The sequence below is a fragment of the Theropithecus gelada genome, chromosome 9, assembly GCF_003255815.1.
Source record: "Theropithecus gelada isolate Dixy chromosome 9, Tgel_1.0, whole genome shotgun sequence".
Lineage (NCBI taxonomy): Eukaryota > Metazoa > Chordata > Mammalia > Primates > Cercopithecidae > Theropithecus > Theropithecus gelada.
In genome coordinates, this window is record NC_037677.1 from 115701326 (window position 1) to 115722378 (window position 21053).

The following is a 21053-nucleotide window of genomic DNA, read 5'->3' on the forward strand; positions in this document are numbered from 1 at the left end:
TTTTTTTGAGACGGAGTCTCGCTCTGTCGCCCGGGCTGGAGTGCAGTGGCCGGATCTCAGCTCACTGCAAGCTCCGCCTCCCGGGTTTACGCCATTCTCCGGCCTCAGCCTCCCGAGTAGCTGGGACTACAAGCGCCTGCCACCTCGCCCCGCTAGTTTTTTGTTATTTTTTAGTAGAGACGGGGTTTCACCATGTTAGCCAGGACGGTCTTGATCTCCTGACCTCGTGATCCGCCCGTCTCGGCCTCCCAAAGTGCTGGGGTTACAGGCTTGAGCCACCGCGCCCGGCCTGATTTCTTAATTAGCTAAATGTAGCTACCTCTGGGAACTCTAATAATAAGTATGGGTTCTACAACTAATTACTGCTTTCTCTGTGAACAGTGCATAAAACTCCTTTCTTGTCAAAGGAAATCTTAGTAATAAAACAGAGTTGCATGACTAAGAACCCCAGTTGGGAATGTGAGACACAGGATAAGTGCACAACATTCTTTTTTTTTTTTTTTTTTTTTTTTTTTTGAGATGGAGTCTCGTCACTCTGTCGCCCAGGCTGGATTGCAGTGGCGCGATCTTGGCTCACTGCAAGCTCCACCTCCCGGGTTCACACCATTCTCCTGCCTCAGCCTCCCAAGTAGCTGGGACTACAGGCGCCTGCCACCACGCCCAGCTAATTTTTTGTATTTTTAGTAGAGACAGCGTTTCACCGAAGTAACACTACTTTCTACATGAAAAGATTCAAGCATTCAGGCCAAGTGCGGTAACTCATGTCTGTAATCCCAGCACTTTAGGAGGCTGAGGTGGGTGGATCACCTGAAGTCAGGAGTTAGAGACCAGCCTGGCCAACATGGTGAGATCCCATCTCTACTAAAACTACAAAAATTAGCGGGGTAGGGTGGCGCACACCTGTAATCCCAGCTACTCGGGCGACTGAGGCGGGAGAAACACTTGAAGCCAGGAGGTGGAGGTTTCAGTGAGCTAAGGTTGTGCCACTGCACTCTAGCCTGGGTGACAGAGTGAGACTCTGTCTCAAAAAAAAAGAAGAGTGAAGCATTCAGAAGGGCATAGCAAGGTGGCTTCGGATTCTTGAGAAAGCACCCAGACCAGCCTGGGTGCATATCTCCACATGATTTATGCCAAATGGAAGCATAGTTGCTTTGTTGTCCTTTCTTACAGAATGTACCTGAAACATGGGAGCCCAGTTAAAATGATGGAGAGTTATATTGCAGTTCTCACAAAGGGGATATGCCAGAGTGAAGAAAATGGCTCTTTCCTTAGTAAGGATTTTGATGTCCGAAAGGCCTACCTGGCTGGCTCCATCAAAGGTAAGAAGGGAAAAAACAAAACCCATCCAACGACAAAATCCCCAAGCCAAGAACAGTCTCATTAGATCCTATTGTTCCTACTAATCAGATAATTAGATTATCTAATTAGAATTATCTAATGACTAGATAATTCTAATCCTTCCATACGTTATTTTCATTTACATATTTTTCATATCATTTGTACACAAGAGGGTAACTTTAACCCCTGTATTTCCTTATTGAGTTAGAATTCTCTCACAGGAAAACAGGTTTTTGTGGTGTTTGTTTCCATATTATTCTATTGGCTATTTTATTTTATTTTATTTTTTATTTATTTATTTTTTTTTGAGACGGAGTCTCGCTCTGTCGCCCAGGCTGGAGTGCAGTGGCGCAATCTCGGCTCACTGCAAGCTCCGCCTCCCGGGTTCACGCCATTCTCCGGCCTCAGCCTCCCGAGTAGCTGGGACTACAGGCGCCCGCCACTGCGCCCGGCTAATTTTTTCTATTTTTAGTAGAGACGGGGTTTCACCATGGTCTCGATCTCCTGACCTTGTGATCCGCCCGCCTCGGCCTTCCAAAGTGCTGGGATTACAGGCGTGAGCCACCGCGCCCGGCCCTATTGGCTATTTTAGAAATGTTTTCTCACTGGTAAGCTCAATTTTATGGCTCGAGGTCTTCATGGATTACATTTCTTTTCTTAGATCTTAGCAGTTATCTCTGTCATCTGAAGAGCCCAAGTCCTTGACCCCAAGCTCCTAATTTAAGTTCCAGCTGGAAAATCCAAAATGCAGACAGCCCAGGCCTAAGCCACAGACTTCAGTGTCCCTGAGCAGGAGGCGAGGGAATCTCTGAAGGCGAGGCTGCTCTCTGTCATGTCCCCCCACAGTGCCCATCTGTCTTTTCTTTTGATCCCACTGTTCTTTGAGTTTTCTCAGCATCCCTGTTGAGGTGTTAGCTGTTTGTCAGGCTAACTTAAGGACTTAAGTAATGATACTGGGGGACATGATGGAGTTAGTGGACTTACTTTTTTTCCTTTTGAGACAAGGTCTTGCTTTGTCACTGAGGCTGAAGTGCAGTGGTGGTACAATGATGGCTCACTGTAACCTCAACTTCCTGGGCTCAAGCAATCCTTCCACCTCAGCCTCCCGAGTAGCCCTGCCCAGCTAATTTTTTTTTTTTTGAGACAGAATCTCACTGTGTCACCCAGGCTGGAGTGCAGTGGCATGGTCTCAGCTCACCACAACCTCTGCCTTCCAGGTTCAAGTGATTCTCGTGCCTCAGCCTCCCAGGTAGCTGGGACTACAGGCAGCTGCCACCACACCCAACTAATTTTTTTTTTTTTTTTTTTGAGACAGAGTTTTGCTCTTGTTGCCCAGGCTGGGTGGCGCGATCATGGCTCACCGCATCCTCTGCCTCCTGGGTTCAAGTGATTCTCCTGCCTCAGCCTCCCTAGTAGCTGAGATTACAGGCATGTGCCACCACGCCCACCTAATTTTGTATTTTTAGTAGAGATGGGGTTTCTCCATGTTGGCCAGGCTGGTCTGGAACTCCTGACCTCAGGTGATCCACCTGCCTTGGCCTCCCAAAGTGCTGGAATTACAGGTGTGAGCCACTGCTTCCAGCCTAATTTTGTATTTTTAGTAGAGATGGGGTTGCACCATGTTGGCCAGGCTGGTGTCAAACTCCTGACCTCAGGCGACCCGCCTGCTTAGGCCTCCCAAAGTGCTGGGATTACAGTGTGAGGCACTGCACCTGGCCCCATATACTTTTAAAACATTTTTTAGAGACAGAGTCTCCCTGTGTTGCCCAGGCTGATTTCAAACTCCTGGGCTCAAGTGATCCTCCCACCTTGGCCTCCCAAAGTGTTGGGATTACAGACATGAGCCACCCTGCACCTGGCAGACACTTTATTATTATTTTTTTTAATCAGGAAGTTTTAATGATACAGAAAGGTGCTGGTTCCCTTCACATCAGTTGTTTCACTTTTTTGTGAATCTAACTTCCTCTCTGCATCCCACCATAGAGTCTCATGTGGGGCAGAGCACACGTCCTGGGAAGCCGACATAGGATAGATCCCCTCGTCCACCAAATAAAGTGTTTGTAAGCTTTACAACATTTGCCTAAATTCTCTGTATTAAAAATAATTTTGTAGGCCAGGCACTGTGACTCACACCTGTAATCCCAACACTTTGGGAGGCTGAGGTGAGTGGATCACTTGAGGTCAGGAGTTTGAGATCAGCCTGGCCAACATGGTGAAATCCCGTCTCTACTAAAAATACAAATATTAGCTGGGCATGGTGGCTTGTGCCTGTAATCCAAGCTACCCAGGAAGCTGAAGCAGGAGAATCACTTGAGCCCAGGAAGCAGGTTGCAGTGAACAAAGATCATGCCACTACACTCTAGCCTGGGTGACACAGTGAGACTCTGTCTCAAAAAACAAAAAAAGAAAAAAAAAAACTTTTGTTTCCTTACATGATGTGTAATGCAGTAACATTACAATTTCTCTTTCTTGAAGACATTGTATCTCAGTTTGGAATGGAAACTGTTATCTTACACACAGCACTGATGCTAAAGAAAAGAATTGTGGTGTATCACCCCAAAATAGAAGCGGTCCAGGAGTTTACCAGGTATCATCTCTAATTATCAAAAAGTGTTAACTTTCTTGGCAGACAGTTTGTGGTACTAGATGTTACTGTGTGCTCTGTTCTGTTGCACATTTGCTATAAATAGCATGTGGTGAAATACCACCTTTGGTCTGAAGTTTCTGTTTAGCTCTAGTAGTTCAAGGCCACTGATTTGGACTATTTATGACTATTCTAGAGCAGGGGGTTAGCAAACTTTTCCTTGCCAGACAGTAAATACTTTAGGTTTGTGAGCCATATGGTCACTGTCCCAACTACTCAACTGCCTGGGTAGCACAAAAGCAACCATGGATGACATGCACTTAAATGACTCAGCATGGCTGTGGTCAATGAAACTTTATTTTCAAGGACAGGCAGCTGGCCCATGGGCCATAGTTTGCCGACCCGTTTTAGGTAAATTGTTCCTTCTGTTCAATTTTATCAAAGACTCTTTTTTTTTCTTGTTTTAATTAAAAAATGTTAGAGCAGGACAAAGACTTATTTTGAGAGTACATATAGATTTTTAAAATTTTATTTTATTTTCATTTTTAGTAGAGATGGGGTCTTGCTGTGTTGCCCAGGGTGGTCTCAAACTCCTAGGCTCCAGTGATCCTCATGCCTTGGCCTCCCAAAGTGCGGGAATTATAGGCATGAGCCACTGTGCCCGGCCAAAATACATATAGATTTTGTTATTGTTAATAATTTTTTTGCCAGGGGGGGTCAGCTCAGGGCCAGGAGGTGTCTGCCAGGCCCCGTCCCCTCTAACAGCCCCCCCACCTGCCATACATATTTTTAAAGAGTTTTTGTTTACTAAATCTAACTTGTTACTAGGTCCTTGTAAATTTTTTTCTTTTTTATTTTATTTTATATTTTTTGTCAAGATGGGGTTTCTGGGGTCTCACTATGTTGGCCAGGCCGGTCTTGAACTCCTGGGCTCAAGTGATCCTCCTGCCTCCGCTGAGATTACAGACATGAACCACCACACCCAGCCATTAGGTCTTTTTTTTTTTTTTTGCAACAGAATCTCGCTTTGTCGCCAGGCTGGAGTGGTGCAGTGGCGCAATCTCGGCTCACTGCAGTTTCCTGGGTTCAAGTGATTCTTCTGCCTCAGTCTCCCGAGTAGCTGAGAGTACAGGCACGCACCACCACGCCCAGCTATTTTTTGTATTTTTAGTAGAGATGGGGTTTCGCCATGTTGGCCAGGATGGTCTCGATCTCTTGACCTCATGATCCTCCCGCCTCAGCCTCCTAAAGTGCTGGGATTACAGGCATGAGCCACTGTGCCCGGCCAGATCCTCTTTTAAAAGCAAGAGGACCTAGCATTTGTGTTGGGTTTACTGTATGCCAGGCATTTTATAAGATACCTTAAATTATTGAATGTACTTGTAACAAGAACCCTGCCAGGAAGTATTTTTACCCTGTTTTATGAATGAGAAAATTAAGGTTGGCAGAGGATAAGTATAAGGTAATGAAAAGAACAAAGGCTTCATAGTCAGAAAGAACTGAGTTGAAATCTTGGGAGGGCAACTTATTAGCTCTGTGAACACATAAAAGATACTGAATGTTGGCCGGGCATGGTGGCTCACCCCTATAATCCCAGCACTTTGAGAGGCTGAGGCTAGCAGATTGCCTAAGACCAGAAGTTCAAGACCAGCCTGGGCAACACAGCAAAACCCCATCTCTATAAAAAAATACAAAAATTAGCCAGGCATGGTGGCATGTACCCTTAGCCCGAGCTACACAGGAGCCTGAGGTGGGAGGATCGCTTGAGCCCAGGAGGTGGAGGCTGCAGTGAGCCATGATCACGTCACTGCAGCCCAGCCTGGACGACGGAGTGATACCCTGTCACAGAAACAAAACAAAAGAATTGATTGTTTCTGAGCCTGTGTTTCTTTATCTGTAAAATGATCATAATATCTACCTTACAAGTTTGTTTTTAAGACTGGAAATAATTTGTGTAAGATGCTTAACATGTACCTAGCTTAACATGTACCTAGCCTCTAAGACACACTTTAGGAGTTATTATTGTTATGATCATGATTGCATCAGATTTTAAGTGAGAGGGCCAGAACTTTTACCCTGCCCTCTCTGGGTCCAAAAGCCTGTATTTTCTATCCCATCACCTTTTCCCCCTCTACGTATGCTACTCAAACGGGACCGGTCATAGCTTCTGACATATTTAGCAGGGCACCAGGGGTTCATGAAGCCACAGATAAATTTGATACATCTTGTTGCAGTCATTATTCTACCATAAGTTTTTTTCAAAGAAACCTGTGTTACAGGAAAACAAACACACGTGGTTTGCTAGTTTTACTAGAATTTTAAATATAAACAGGAGACTTCCAGAAAATTTCTTGCTTGCAGAGGTAACTTTGAATTTTACCTTCAGACTCCCTTTCCATGGCAGTCTCTAGAGTGGGATGTTCAGAGGAAAACCTTAGAAGCATCACTCCTTGCTACCACAGGGATCTTTTGAAATTTCACCTTGAGCTTTCTGTAGCTGATCTGATCCCCAAGAGCAGAGTTTAAAACATTGCATAGAGGATGGGTGCAGTGGCTCACACCTGTAATCCTAGCACTTTGGGAGGCCAAGGCAGGCGGGTCACCTGAGGTCAGTTCAAGATCAGCCTGGCCAACATGGTGAAACCCCATCTCTACTAAAAATACAAAAATTAACCGGGCGTGGTGGCAGGCACTTGTAGTCCCAGCTACTTGGGAGGCTGAGGCAGGAGAATCACTTGAACCCCGGAGGTGGAGGTTGCGGTGAGCCAAAATCGCACCATTGCACTCCAGGCTGGGTGACAAGTGAAACTCTGTCTCAAAAAAATAAATAAATAATAAAACATTGCATTGCTTTAATTTGAAGCCCAGAGGTTAACACATTTGGGACTTGGTCTCACCTCTGTCCCTGATTAGCTATAAACTCTACCCTCTTCATTTCCTCCTCAGGAAGAGGAGAAGGGGCAGGCTGAGTCTTTAAGGTGTGGACCAGCAACAACTTGAGTTCTTGCCTTGATTCCCCAGGACTCTGCCTGCCCTGGTGTGGCACCGACAGGACTGGACCATCCTTCACTCTTACGTGCACCTCAATGCCGATGAGCTGGAAGCCCTGCAGATGTGCACAGGTAGACAAGAGGATCCCAGGGGAGGAACTGTTTCACTTTTTTTTTCTTCCTGAGACGGAGTTTCACTCTTGTTGCCCAGGATGGAGTGCAATGGCATAATCTCAGCTCACCGCAACCTCTGCCTTCGATTCTTCTGCCTTAGCCTCCCAAGTAGCTGGGATTACAGGCATGTGCCACCATGCCCCACTAATTTTATTCCACTTGTTTTTATTTTGTGCATTCCTAAGTGGAATACTGATCCTTTATTATTTCTTTGGCACATGCAATCAATTTTTTGCCCTTACATTTTTTTTTTTTTTTTTTAGTTTAAAAAAAAATTGTGGCCGGGCGCAGTAGCTCACGCCTGTAATCCCAGCACTTTGGAAGGCCAAGGTGGGTGGATCACCTGAGGTCGGGAGTTCAAGACCAGCCTGACCAGCATGGAGAAACCCAGTCTCTACTAAAAATACAAAAAATTAGCCGGGCATGGTGGTGCATGCCTGTAATCCCAACTACTTGGGAGGCTGAGGCAGGAGAAACGCTTGAACCCAGGAGGCGGAGGTTGTGGTGAGCCGAGATCACACCACTGCACTCCAGCCTGGGCAACAAGAGTGAAACTCCGTCTCAAAAAAAAAAAATTTTTTTTTTTGGTAAAATGCATGTAGAATTTACCTTTTCTTGGCTGGGCGCGGTGCCTCATACCTGTAACCCTAGCACTTTAGGAGGCTGAGGCAAGTGGATTGCCTGAGCTCAGGAGTTTGAGACCACCCTAACCAATGCGGTAAAACCACATCTCTATTAAAATACAAAAAAAAAAAATTAGCCAGGCTTGGTGATGGGTAGTCCCAGCTACTTGGGAGGCTGAGGCACAAGAATCGCTTCAATCCAGGAGATGGAGGTCGCAGTGAGCCAAGATTGAGCTGCTGCACCCCAGCTAGGGCGACAGAGCGAGACTCTTGTCTCCAGAAAAAAAAAGATTTACTTTTTTTTTTTGAGACCGGGTCTTCCTATGTTGCTCAAGCTGGTCTTGAACTCCTGAACTCAAGCGATCTGCCCATCTTGGCCTCCCACACTGTTGGGATTACAGGCATCAGCCACCACGCACAGCTCCATTTACCTTTTTAACCATTTTTAAACATAGAGTTCAGTGGCATTAAGTACATTCACATTGTTGTTCAGCCATCATCAAAATGCAACCTGTTTTTGGCTGGGCACAGTGCCTCACACCTGTAATCCCAGCACTTTGGGAGGCCGAGATGGGGTGGTCGCCTGAGCCCGGGAGTTCCAGACCAGCCTGGGCAACACAGGAGACCCCGTCTTTTAAATTTTTTTAATTATACTTGTAAAGTTCTTTTTTTTTCTCTTGAGATGGAGTTTTGTTCTTTTTGCCCAGGGTGGAGTGCAACGGTGTGATCTCGGCTCACTGCAACCTCCACCTCCTGGGTTCAAGCAATTCGCCTGCCTTAGCCTCCCTAGTAGCTGGGATTACAGGCACCTGCCACCATGCGCAGCTAATTTTTATATTTTTAGTAGAGACAAGGTTTCTCCATGTTGGCCAGGCTGGTCTCAAATTCCTTACCTTAGGTGATCCTCCCGCCTCGGCCTCCCAAAGTGCCTGGATTGCATGAGCCATTGTGCCCAGCAGAACTTGTAAAGTTCTAGTCTTAAAAGTTTACCAGTGACTTTTTTTTTTCATCTTAACTTTTTAATTATTATGGGTATATAATAGGTATATGTATTTATGGGGTACATGTGATGTTCTGATACAGGCCTACAATGTATATAATGATTACATCAGGGTAATTGCAGTATCCATCACCTCAAGCATTTATGATTTCTTTGTTTTAGGAACGTTGTGATTCCACTTCTAGTTTTTTTTTGAGTTGGAGTCTCACTCTGTTGCCCAGGTTGGAGTGCAGTGGCACAATCTCAGCATACTATAGCCTCCACCTCCCAGGTTCAAGCGATTCTCCTGCCTCAGCTGCCCGAGTAGCTGGGATTACAGGTGTGCACACCATGCCCGGCTAATTTTTTTGTATTTTTGTTAGAGAATAGAGATGGGGTTTTACCATGTTGGCCAGGCTGGTCTCAAACTTCTGACCTCAGGTGATCCACCTGCCTCAGCTTCCCAAAGTGTTGGGATTACAGGTGTGAGCCACTGTGCCCAGCCAACTTCTAGTTATTTTTAAATATACAATAAATTATTCACTGTAGTCACCCTATTGTGCTATCAAATACTAGGTCTTATTCATTCTAACTATATTTTTGTATCCACTAACCATCCCAAATTTTCCTCCTCTCCCCACTACCCTTCCTAACCTCTGGTACCCACCATTCTACTTTCTATCTCCCTGAGTTCCATTGTTTTAATTTTTAGCTCCCACAAATAAGTGAGAACATGCAAAATTTGTCTTTCTGCCCTTGCTTCTTTTACTTAACATTGATGCCTCCAATTCCATCCATGTTGTTGCAAATGACAGAATTTCATTCCTTTTTATGGCTGTATAATATTCCACTGTGTATATGTACCATATTTTCTTTTCCATTCATCTGCTGATGGACACTTGGTTGGATTCCAAATCTTGGCAGTTATGAACAGTGCTGCAATGAACATGGGAGTGGTGGTATCTCTTTGATACACTGATTTACTTTTTTGGGGGTAAATACCCAGTAGTGGGATTGCTGGATCATATGGTAGTTCTATTTTTAGTTTTTTGAGGAATTTCCATACTGTTCTCCAAAGTGACTGTACTAATTTACATTCCCACCAACAGTGTACAAGAGTTCTTTTTCTCTACGTCCTTGCCATCGTTTGTTATTGCCTGTCTTTTTTTGAGACGAAGTCTCGCTTTGTTATCTAGGCCGTAGTACAGTGGCACGATCTCAGCTCACTGCAAACTCCACTTCCCTGGTTCAAGCAATTCTCCTGTCTCAGCCTCCTGAGTAGCTGGGACTACAGGCACCCACCACCACGCCTGGCTAATTTTTGTATTTTTAGTAGAGACGGGTTCACCATATTGGTCAAGCTGGTCTTGAACTCCTGACCTCAGATGATCCACCTGCCTTGGCCTCCCAAAGTTCTGGGATTACAGGCATGAGCCACCACGCCCAGCCGTCTGTATTTTTTTTTAGATACAAGGTCTTGCTTTATTGCCCAGGCTTGTCTCCAATTCCTGGAATCTGGGATTATAGGCATGAGCCACTGTGCCCGGCCATTTTCTTATGAAAATTTTTCGTTCTCTTTTTCTTTTCTTTTTTTTTTTTTTTTTTTAAGACAGGGTCTTGCTCTGTTGCCCAGGCTGGAGTGCAGTGGCTCAATCTCAGCTCACTGCAACCTCCACCTCCTGGGCTTAAGCCATCCTTCTACCCCAGCCTCCCAAGTAGCTGGGACTACAGGCATGTGCCACCGTGCCTGGCTAATTTTTGTATTTTTTTTCGTTTGTTTGTAGAGATAAGGTTTTACCATGTTGCCCTGGCTGGTCTCAAACTTTTGAGCTCAAACAGTCCACCCGCCTTGGCCTCTCAAAGTGCTGAGATTATAGGTGTGAGCTACTGTGCCTGGCCCAAAATTTTTAAATGTTTTTTATTTCCCAGTTAAGTTATTAATTTATCTGGAATAATTTTTTGTGTAGTGTGTGAGTTTGGGATCTGACTGAACTTTTTTACCCTATAGATAACCACTTAGACCAGGACATTTATTGAATAATCTCTTTTTTTTTTTCAGTAATGAGTAATATTACTTGTCATCTGTCACATTTTCTCATTCATGGGTGGGCCTGGGTCTGGCTCTCAGTAGTAGGTTTTGTTTTTGTTGTTTTGTTAATTATTTTATTTTATTTTATTTTATTTTTTGAGACAGAGTCTTGCTCTGTCACCCAGGCTGGGGTGCAGTGACGTGATCTTGGCTCACTGCAACTTCCACCTTCCAGATTCAAGCGATTCTCGTGCCTCAGCCTCCCGAGTAACAGGGACTATAGGCATGTGCCACCATGCCCAACTAATTTTATATATATATATATATATTTTTTTTTTTAGTAGAGATGGGGTTTCGGGTTTCACCATGTTGCCCAGGCAGGCCTGGAACTCCTGAGCTCAAGCAGTCCACCCGCCTCAGCCTCCCAAAGTGCTAGGATTACAGGCATCAGCCACCGCTCCTGGCCACCAGCTAATTTTTGTATTTTTAGTAGAGACAGGGTTTCATCATGTTGGCCAGGACGGTCTCAAACTCCTGGCCTCAAGTGATCCTCCCACCTCGACTTTCCAAAGTGCTGGGATTACAGGCGTGAGCCACTGCCCCCACCTGTTGTTTTTTAAAGTAAAACTCTAGGAATGATAAATTGGTCCTTGTATTAGTGTGTTCTTGCACTGCTATAAATAACTGAAGGCCGGGCATGGTGGCTCACACCTGTAATCCCAGCACTTTGGGAGGCCGAGGTGGGTGGATCACCTGAGGTCATGAGTTCAAGACCAGCCTGACCAATATGGTGAAACCCTGTCTTTACTAAACATACAAAACTTAGCCGGGCGTGGTGGCATATGCCTGTAGTCCCAGCTACTCAGGAGGCTGAGACAGGAGAATTGCTTAAACCCAGGAGGTGGAGGTTGCAGTGAGCCAAGATTGCGCCACTGCCCTCCAGCCTGGGCAATAGAGAGACTCTGTTTCAAAAACGAATGAACAAAAAGGCCGGGTGCGGTGGCTCGCCTGTAATCCCGGCACTTTGGAAAGCTGAGGCAGGTGAATCACGAGGTCAGGAGTTTGAGACCAACCTAGCTAATATGGTGAAACCCCGTCTCTACTCAAAATACAAAAATTAGCCAGACGTGGTGGCACATGCCTGTAGTCCCAGCTACTCAGGAGGCTGAGGCAGGAGAATCACTTGAACCCTGGAGGTGGAGGTTACAGTGAGCCAAGATCATGCTACTATACTCTGGCCTGGGTTACAGAGTGAGACTCTGTCTCAAAAAAAAAAAAAAAAATGATAACTGATACTAGGTAATTTATAAAGAAAAGCAGTTGAATTGGCACATGGTTCTGCAGACTGTACAGGAAGCATAGTGGCTTCAGCTTCTGTGGAGGCCTCAGGAAACTTACAATCATGGCAGAGGGTGAAGGGGAAGCAGGCACGTCTTATATGGTTGGAGCAGGAGGAAGGTGGGGGAAGGTGCTGTATACTTTTAAACCAGATCTTGTGAGAACTCAATCATGAGAACCACACTAAGGGGATGGTGCTAAACCATTCATGAGAAATCACCCCCATGATCTAGTCACCTCTCAGCCGGCCCCACCTCCAACATTGAGGATTACAATTCGACATGAGAATTGGGTGGGAACACAGATCCAAACCATACCAGTCACTCCTCAGATAATTTTTTTTTTTTTTTTTTTGGTAATTGTATTGCTCTGTGAAATCAAAAAAATCTGGGAATCATTGTTCTAACACCAATCCCAGAGGTCTGCTAATTCCTGATTTGCCTTGAATCCTTAAAGATGATGCCATTTCTACCCTGAGAACCCAGGCATTTGGCATTGATTTCCTGAAGGCAAAGACCTGAAGGGGGAACATCAGTCAAGAGATTCCTTGCTGCCTTCTGCCCCAGCTATCATTCTTGACCCCAAGAGCAATGATTGGAAAGTAAATGCCCTACTTCAGTCTTGTCTTTGACACTGACGGATGATTTTGGAATATTTGGAGTTGTGTGAATTTCTTCAGGCAACTGATAATAATGTAGTCTAAGTAACTGCCACAGGGTGCAGCTAATGTTCCCAAATGAATAAAGCAGTGAAAGAGAGCAGTTAATGAGCTTTTAGACCCAATGCTTTTGATGGGTTCACCATATTTCTTCCTACTCCAGTAAGGTTGGTCATGTTTATGATGCAGGTTACATCGCTGGATTTGTAGACTTGGAGGTGAGCAACAGACCAGACCTCTATGATGTGTTTGTGAATCTGGCAGAGAGTGAGATTACCATTGCTCCCCTTGCAAAAGGTTTGTTCTCTGTTCTGTTCTGTTCTTGATACAAGATATAAGCCAAACAGTTGTACATTTTTAGGCTGATTCTCTAAAACCAGTATTTGAGGGCTGGCTTACCCACTCTGCTGAAGATGGAGATTTCCGTGTCTAGAACACAACATTTATTCCTGCAGACAGACATATGAGCAGAACATCCCGGGTGCTTACAAAGCAAAGTATATGCTAAGAAGTTAAATAGTCTGTTCATCTTGTTTCACCACTTTTGTGTTTAAACAAGGTGTATTATCTATTGCCACGTAACAAATTACTTCAGAACTTAGCGGTTTATTTTCTTAATTTTGAAATGTCTCTGAGTCATACAGAACTTGGTGGTTTAAAGCAACAAATATTCCCTTCTTTTTTTTTTTTTTTTTGAGGTGGAATCTGTCACCCAGGCTGGAGTGCAGTGACCTGATTTTGGCTCGCTGCAGCCTGTGCCTCCCGGATTCAGGTGATTCTCATGTCTCAGCCTCCCCAGCAGTTGGGTTTACAGGCATGCACCACCATGCTTGGCTAATTTTTTTTTTTTTCAAGTTGGAGTCTTACTCTGTTGCCCAGGCTGGAGTACAATGGCACGGTCTTGGCTCACTGCAACCTCCGCCTCCCAGGTTCAAGTGATTCTCCTGCCTCAGCTTCCCAAGTAGCTGGGATTACAGGTGCCCACCACTGCACCCAGCTAATTTTGTATTTTTAGTGGAGATGGGGTTTCACCATGTTGGTCAGGCTGGTCTTGAGCTCCTGACCTCGTGATCCGCCTGCCTCAGCCTCTCAAAGTGCTGGGATTACAGGCGTGAGCCACTGCGCCTGGCCTAATTTTTGTATTTTTAGTTGAGACAGGGTTTCACCATGTCAGCCAGGCTGGTCTTGAACTCCTAACCTCAAGTGATCCACTGACCTCAGCCTCTCAAAGTGCTGGGATTACAGGTGTGAGCCATCATGTTCTAAAACAACAAATATTTATCTCACAGTTCTGGTGAATCAGGAATGGCTTATCTAGAGGTAGTTTTGGCTCAGGAAGTTTCAGTCACGATATCCCTGAGCCACAGTCATCTGAAGGCTCCACTGGGGCAAGAACACCCGCTTTCAACGTGCATGTCTGTTGGCAGGAGGTCTCAGTTCCTCCTGCCATGGGCATCTCCATAGGGTTGCTTGAGAGTTCTTACAATATGACAGCTGGCTCCCTCAAGAGTGAGTGACCCAAGAGAGAGATGGAAGCCACAGTGCGTTTTATAATCTTGTCTTGATAAAGACATTGATAGTCACATCATTACTTCCTCCATATGCTATTTGTTAGAAGCAAATCACTAAGTTTAGTCAACATTTAAGGAGAAAGGAGTAAGTCTCCAACTCTTGAAGAAAGGCGTATCAAAGAATATGTAGACGTTTATCACTACACAGGGTTAAATGTGACTCCAGTATGGAAAATCTTTTTGAAGCACGTCTCGGTAAGCACAAGGGAATGAAACTGTTCTTAGAGCTAAAGATCAGGAAAGGGTGTACTAGTGTTAGAGTAGCATTCTTAGACATTTTAAATTGTCCCAAATTACAGCTACATAAAGTAGAAAAGATTGGCTTAAATGTGTGTTGAGCCCAGAGCACTACTCAGGTAGTGGTTTTAGATGGGATTACTGCTAACAGCTTTGTTTTGTCACTTATCTTTCTCCTAAAAGTGGGGACAGCTGAATGCTGACTGATTGGGAATTGAATTGGGAATTGTTAGATTCAATTATGTGAGGTTTTATTGAACAACTTCAAATTAATAGAACCATAACTGACTTTCCTTTAATTCATTGTAAAATTGCAAACATAATGCACACTCATGGTAAAAAATTCAAACTGTGGGTTCAGATCTTTAGGAAATAACTGCCTTTTGCCAAGCGAAAGTGAAAGAAAACTGGCTGTGGCCCAGGCCACTTAAGCAGCTGAAGCGTTAGGACCAGAAAAAGTGGCCATCTCCCTGCTGCCCTGTGTTGCTCTGTGTCTATAAAATGGGCTTATCCTAATCAGCACCGTTTGAATGGAGTTTGTCTCTTGAAGTGACAAACAAGTTTCTGTTAACCTCCTCAGTGCAGACAGTAGCAGTGTTTGTAACCAAGCTAATTTAGGTGGCTTCCTTTGCTCATTTCTAAGAACCTAAATGAATTGAGTGCCCAGCTGTCTTCTGCAGAACTGACAGGAAACTCCTCTTTCACAATATTCCCACCAAAAAGATAAATTTCTTAACTGAAAAGAGCTGGACTAGAAGGTCAGGCTCTTGGCTTATAGTCACAATTTAGTTGTAGTCAGAATTGTTCATTATGCTTTGGGAAGAAAAATAAAAGTTCTGGTCAGGTGGGTGTGAAGGGGAAATCTGGTTTGGTGTGATTTGTTTTTATGTTGGCCAAGAAGTATAAATCACGATTATATTATGCCTTTCCTCCCAGCATGTTGTCATATTTGTGGCTAGTGATAAAATGGACATGTGGGAGGTTGTCAGCTGCTGTTTGAAAATTTCCTCAGTGTGGTCTTTCAAGTTTTCAGATAGATGGCATGATTAGTTTTTATTATGTCAATTTCTAAATATTCACCTTCTTGATCTCACCAGAGGCCATGGCAATGGGCAAACTGCACAAAGAAATGGGTCAGCTAATTGTTCAGTCTGCAGAAGATCCAGAGAAATCAGACAGCCAGGTGATACAGGTAACTCCCTCACCTTCTGACTTACTAGAAGTCCTGACCCGGTGCCGCTGGGTGGTGTGCGGCAGAGGTGTGCACATCAGCAGAGTGGGGGGCTGTGGGAGAGGCCAGCGGGCAGGTGCTTAGAGGAGGGTTTGCAGACGGCCACAGCGATGATGGACAAGCAGGTGCAGGCTGGCCTGATCTAGTTAGTTACCGGGCTCGAGGGCAGGTATACACTGGGGCTGGTGCTGACGCCGACCGTTGGCAAACAGAAATGTAACTCCCGAGTGGTCTGGAAGGCTTTTCTGGGCCAGCCAGTGCGTTCTCTCTTCCTAGGAGAATTTCCCTGGAGGAACAAATTATAAAGGGGAGGTTGTTGCTGAACATGGGGAACTAGATAGATTGTCAAAATTTGGCTTTGCGTGTCTCCAGGACAACAGAAATGCAGTCAGACTCCTGTCCCGCTTAGTGACTGTTGCCACATGCCACAGAGCCAGCTCCTTGCTGGGGTCTACCTGGCACGTGGACCAGAGTCCATGTGGACCAGTGGGCACCTGCTCTGCCCTTGCCAAACTGGAATGGCAAATGGGTTTTATTTCTTGTACTTTCTACATAGTGGCCTGCAGCCTGCCCAGCTCCTTGCATTTGGCCTGTTCCCAGCTCCTTGCTCCTCTCCTGAAGGATAAACTTCCAGCGTTGCCTCATCTAGATGCCTGACTCATAACCTGGGGCTGGAGGGCCCAAAAGGACTGTCTCTGTCTGCACCTGTCCTCCCTGGGGGCACAGGGGCACCTCTGATATGCGGGCTATACTCATTCAGCCCAACCTGGCGCCTTCTCCATTTATCCATTCATTTACTCAGTGTTTCTTGAGCTCTGTTTGTCAGGCATTGCACTGGCAGTGGGGATGCAGTGGTGAGCAAATCCCTGCCCTCACGGAGCCTGTACTTCAGTGGAGTAGATGCACAGAAAATAATGAATGACAAGATAATTACAACCCATGATAGGTGCTGTGATAGAAGGGGTTGAGGTGGAGAATACTGGGGGAGGGGTAGGCCAGCTCTCTAAGGAGGTGACATGTCAGCAGAAAGATGAGAGGGGCCATTTCTCTGCAGTGCTGATGGCCTGGCTAGCTGTGAGCAGGAAGAGTGGGCTGATCTTGCCCTGAGGACCTGAACACTGGAGACTCTGGGGCTGCTGCCTTCCTACCATGTGAATCCTCACTGCCCACCTAACCCCCAGCATTAGAGTAAAGACATACTCTTACAATATCGGCAACATATGTGAACTTGAGTTTTGCATTACTGTGTTGTTCACAGACTAAAAGTGCTACCTAGATGACTTAGTATAATATATGTGACCTTGGGGAGGGCAAGTGAAAGTGCTGGGAATGCTGTGAGGGTTCAAAAATATATGCATGAATTAATGATGTCAGCAAACAAGAAGGAAGACATGATTTTTTTACTTTTTTTCTTCATTGAGTTTCACTGTCACCCAGGGTGGAGTGCAGTGGTGCAATCTTGGCTCACTGCAGCCTCCACCACGCAGGTTCAAATGATGCTCCTGCCTCAGCCTCCCAAGTAGCAGGCACCAGGATTACAGGTGCCTGGCACCGCACGTGACTAATCTTGTATTTCTAATAGAGATGGGGTTTCACCACGTTGACCAGGCTGATCTTGAACTCCTGACTGGAGCCAGTGCTCCGCCCGCCTCGGCCTCCCAAAGTGCTGGGATTACAGGCATGAGCCACCATGCCTGGCCAGAAGACATGATTTTAATGAGCGCTTTAGTGAGTCCTCAGCCACCCAAAAGGAATAAAGCCTGCGTGGCAGGTGCTGGGTTACTTATCCCAGGCAGACAAGGACTTTTGGGAAGAGATTCCTTCAAAAAACAGTAGCAGCATTTCTCAAAAAGTTAAACATCAAGTTACCATATGATTTGGCAATGCTGTTGCTGGGTATATACCCCAAATAATTGAAAGCAGGGACTTGGCCGGGCCTGATGGTTCATGCATGTAATCCCAGCACTTTGGGAGGCCGAGGTGGGTGGATCACCTGAGGTCAGGAGTTCGAGACCAGCCTGGCCAACATGGCAAAACCCTGTCTCTACCAAAAATACAAAACTTAGCCGGGTGTGGTAGTGGGCACCTGTAATCCCAGCTACTTGGGAAGCCAAGACAGGAGAATTGCTCGAACCCGGGAGGCGGGGGGTTGCAGTGAGCCGAGATTGTACCATTGCACTCCAGGCTGGGCAACAAGAGCGAAACTCCATCTCAAAAAAAAAAAAAAAAAAAAAAAAAGAAAGAAAAAGAAACAATACAGTAAAAATATAGCATTATCATCTTATGAGACTACCATTGTATATGTGGTCCCTGGTTGACCAAAACGTCATTATGTGGTGCATGACTGTACTTGTATGGAAATATCCATAGCCGTGTTACTCACAGTAGCCTTTAAAAGGTGGCAGAAGCAACCTAGTGTCCTTCAGCAGATGACTGGGCAAACAAAATGCAGTCTTTATATACAGTAGAATATTACTCAGCTGAAAAAGGAATGGAATGTTTTGAATGTGGTTTTTGTTGGGGGGCGAAAAAAGGAATAGAATTCTGATACATGCTATAACATGGATGAACCTTGAAAACATGCTAATGAAGTAAGCCAGACACTAAAGGGTAAACGTTGTATGATTCCACGTATATGAGCTATCTAGAGCAGACAAATTCACAGAGTTAGAAAGCAGAGGTTACCAGGGCTAAGCGAGGGGAAATGCGGTTATTTAATGGGTACAGAGTTTCTGTTTGTGATGGTGAAAAGTGCTGGAAATACGGATGATGGTTGTGCATCGTTGCAAATGTACTTAATGCCACTGAATTATACACTCAGAAAATGGCTAAAATGGTAAAAAAAAAAAAAACCAAATAATAAAAATATGATTTTTCTAAGTTAATTTGTTTCATTTTTCCTAATTTTTTTCTTTAAAAAGAATTATCAGGCCAGGTGCAATGGCTCAGATCTATAATCCCAGCAGTTTGGGAGGCTGAGGTGGGCAGATCGCTTGAGCCCAGGGGTTTGAGACCAGCCTGGGCAACATGGTGAAACCCCATCTCTACAAAAAGTATTAAAAAATTAGCTGGGTGTGGTGGCGCAAGCCTGTAGTCCCAGCTACTCAGGAGGCTGAGGTGGGTAGATCACTTGAGCCTGGGAAGTCGAGGCTGCAGTGAGCCATGATTGCACCACTGCACTCCAACCTGAGTAACAGAGCAAGACCCTGTCTCAAAAACAACAAAAAAAGGAGTTACCTTTTTTGTTGTTCATTTTTGAGACAGGGTTGCCCAGGCTGGAGTGCAGTGGTGCAATCATGGCTCACTGCAGCCTCTAACTTCTGGCTCAAGCCATCCTCCTGCCACGGTCTCCCAAAGTGCTGGAATTACAGGCATGAGCCACCATGCCGAGCTCATTTTTCATAGTTTATAGACAGTCTGAAAAAAATAGCAGGAAGAATTCTACAGAGTAAATATTCAAATTTCGGATACTAACATGTTGCATATTTTCCTGTTCTATTAAAGGATATTGCTCTAAAAACAAGAGAAATCTTTACCAACCTAGCACCATTTTCAGAAGTTTCGGCTGATGGAGAAAAGAGAGTCCTTAATTTGGAGGCACTAAAGCAAAAACGATTTCCACCAGCAACAGAAAACTTCCTTTATCATCTAGCAGCAGCCGAACAAATGCTGAAAATCTGACTGTGTGACAGAATGTATCACTGATGACTGATAGAAAGCCCTCTTTCACTCTGATTATCCATTAACTACATAAAGTCCTGAAAATAACAGAGAAACTGTTATATATTTTTAATGATTTATTTGCAGGTATTGAGATTTGACCTGAAAAACAGTGAAACACATGAACATACTTCTGATTTTCTCCTAGCTGATTAGTTTCCTGCCTGCTGTCAGTGCTGGACAAAGTGCTGTTACTACTTTATATAACATTAGAAAACAGCTAGAGGTCCTGGGGTAAGAGAAAAAAAGCACATTATGACAAATGCGAAAGCCTTCATTATTACACATTCCAGTTTCTCACTGTGTAGTCATAAGCAAATGGTTTACTTTCAGAAAGCTGCCTGAAATGTCCCTTTGTATTCTAGGAAGAACTTTAATTCCTCCTGAGGAACTCTACTTTCTGAGCCCAACTGCTAAGTTTTCTGCGGAACTGTCTAGAAGATCATTCAAGAGAGCCCGCAGTTGCACTTTCTTGTAAAAGTTAAAAAAACAAACAAAAAAGGTTTTTCCCGGCTTTTGAATATTTTGCCTATATTATGAGAGTTTTGCATATATTTTATACTTGAGTAGACAACTTTAATAATCCATATTTATACTATCACAGATGTAAGCATTTGGCAAACGTTCAGCCATTAGCACTCATTTAACCCTGTTAGCAATATTCTTTTGAAAAAGGTGCCAGTCCTTATGTGGTAAACTAAGAAGCCCATTGAATATACCAGTGTGTAGGACTGAAACAGTGACCTTATATTATTGCTAAGGGAATATGAGATTAACTTCCTACAGGGGCCAAAACCAGAGAAAGGCTTCCAACAACTTTGGTGAAAGTAATTTGGCCACATGTCAAGCCAACTGTTTGTATTCATTTATGTACCTTTTTCACAACTGGAGACCTTAACATTGCCAAATCAGCATGGAGGCCTCAATTCCGTGCTTGTTAGTGTGTCATTCATGTTGATTGTAAGGATTACTTTCACTCAGTACTGATGTCCTTGGAAATCTTACCTGGAAACATGTTTGCAAAAAACATTATTGGATCTTTCTTTTTTTTCTTGGTATTACATATTTGTTAAATAAAAATTAAACACCCTCCCTTTTTGAGTGAGGGCAGGGGAGGACCTGAAATAAGACGATGTTTACTAAGGCAAATAATTGAAAATTAAATCTGCACTTTATGGAAATGAAAAATACTAACATCTTTTTCCTCATTTTTTTGTATTACTATATTAGCTAATGATCAAAGTTGTTAAAATTATAAATTTATGATGCAGAAATAAAATGGAAATATTTTGATATTCAACTACTTTTAGGTGGGTGACGAATTGTCCCCTTTCTCTAATTCTGCTCATTCCAAAGAAAACGGAGAAAAAAAACTGTGAGGGCACTAGGGAATTATTAAAAGACCTGTCTGAAAGTTCAAGATGGCCAAGGGCGCAGTGGCTCATGCCTGTAATCCCAGCACTTTGGGAGGCCGAGGTAGGCGGATCACCTGAGATCAAGAGTTTGAGAATAGCCTGGCCAACGTGGTGAAACCCCGTCTCTACTAAAAGTACAAAAATTAGCTGGGTGTGGTGGCGGGTG

General features: G+C 44.4%; 1 protein-coding gene across 3 annotated transcripts in view; it reads left to right on the forward strand.

Moving 5' to 3' along the window:
• FAM45A (family with sequence similarity 45 member A) overlaps window positions 1-20772 on the forward strand; it is a 31557-nt gene extending 10785 nt beyond the window's left edge. For 2 of the 3 annotated variants that reach the window (XM_025395457.1, XM_025395456.1), the window contains exons 4-9: window positions 1171-1319; window positions 3814-3925; window positions 6944-7044; window positions 12903-13010; window positions 15619-15713; window positions 19257-20772. In XM_025395457.1, the coding sequence (XP_025251242.1) occupies window positions 1171-1319; window positions 3814-3925; window positions 6944-7044; window positions 12903-13010; window positions 15619-15713; window positions 19257-19433 (742 nt within the window). In that variant the 3' untranslated portion in view covers window positions 19434-20772. The remainder of the gene's footprint in view (window positions 1-1170; window positions 1320-3813; window positions 3926-6943; window positions 7045-12902; window positions 13011-15618; window positions 15714-19256) is intronic. The other variant, XM_025395458.1, reaches the window with a different exon arrangement.
• The last annotated feature ends 281 nt before the right edge of the window (window positions 20773-21053 follow it).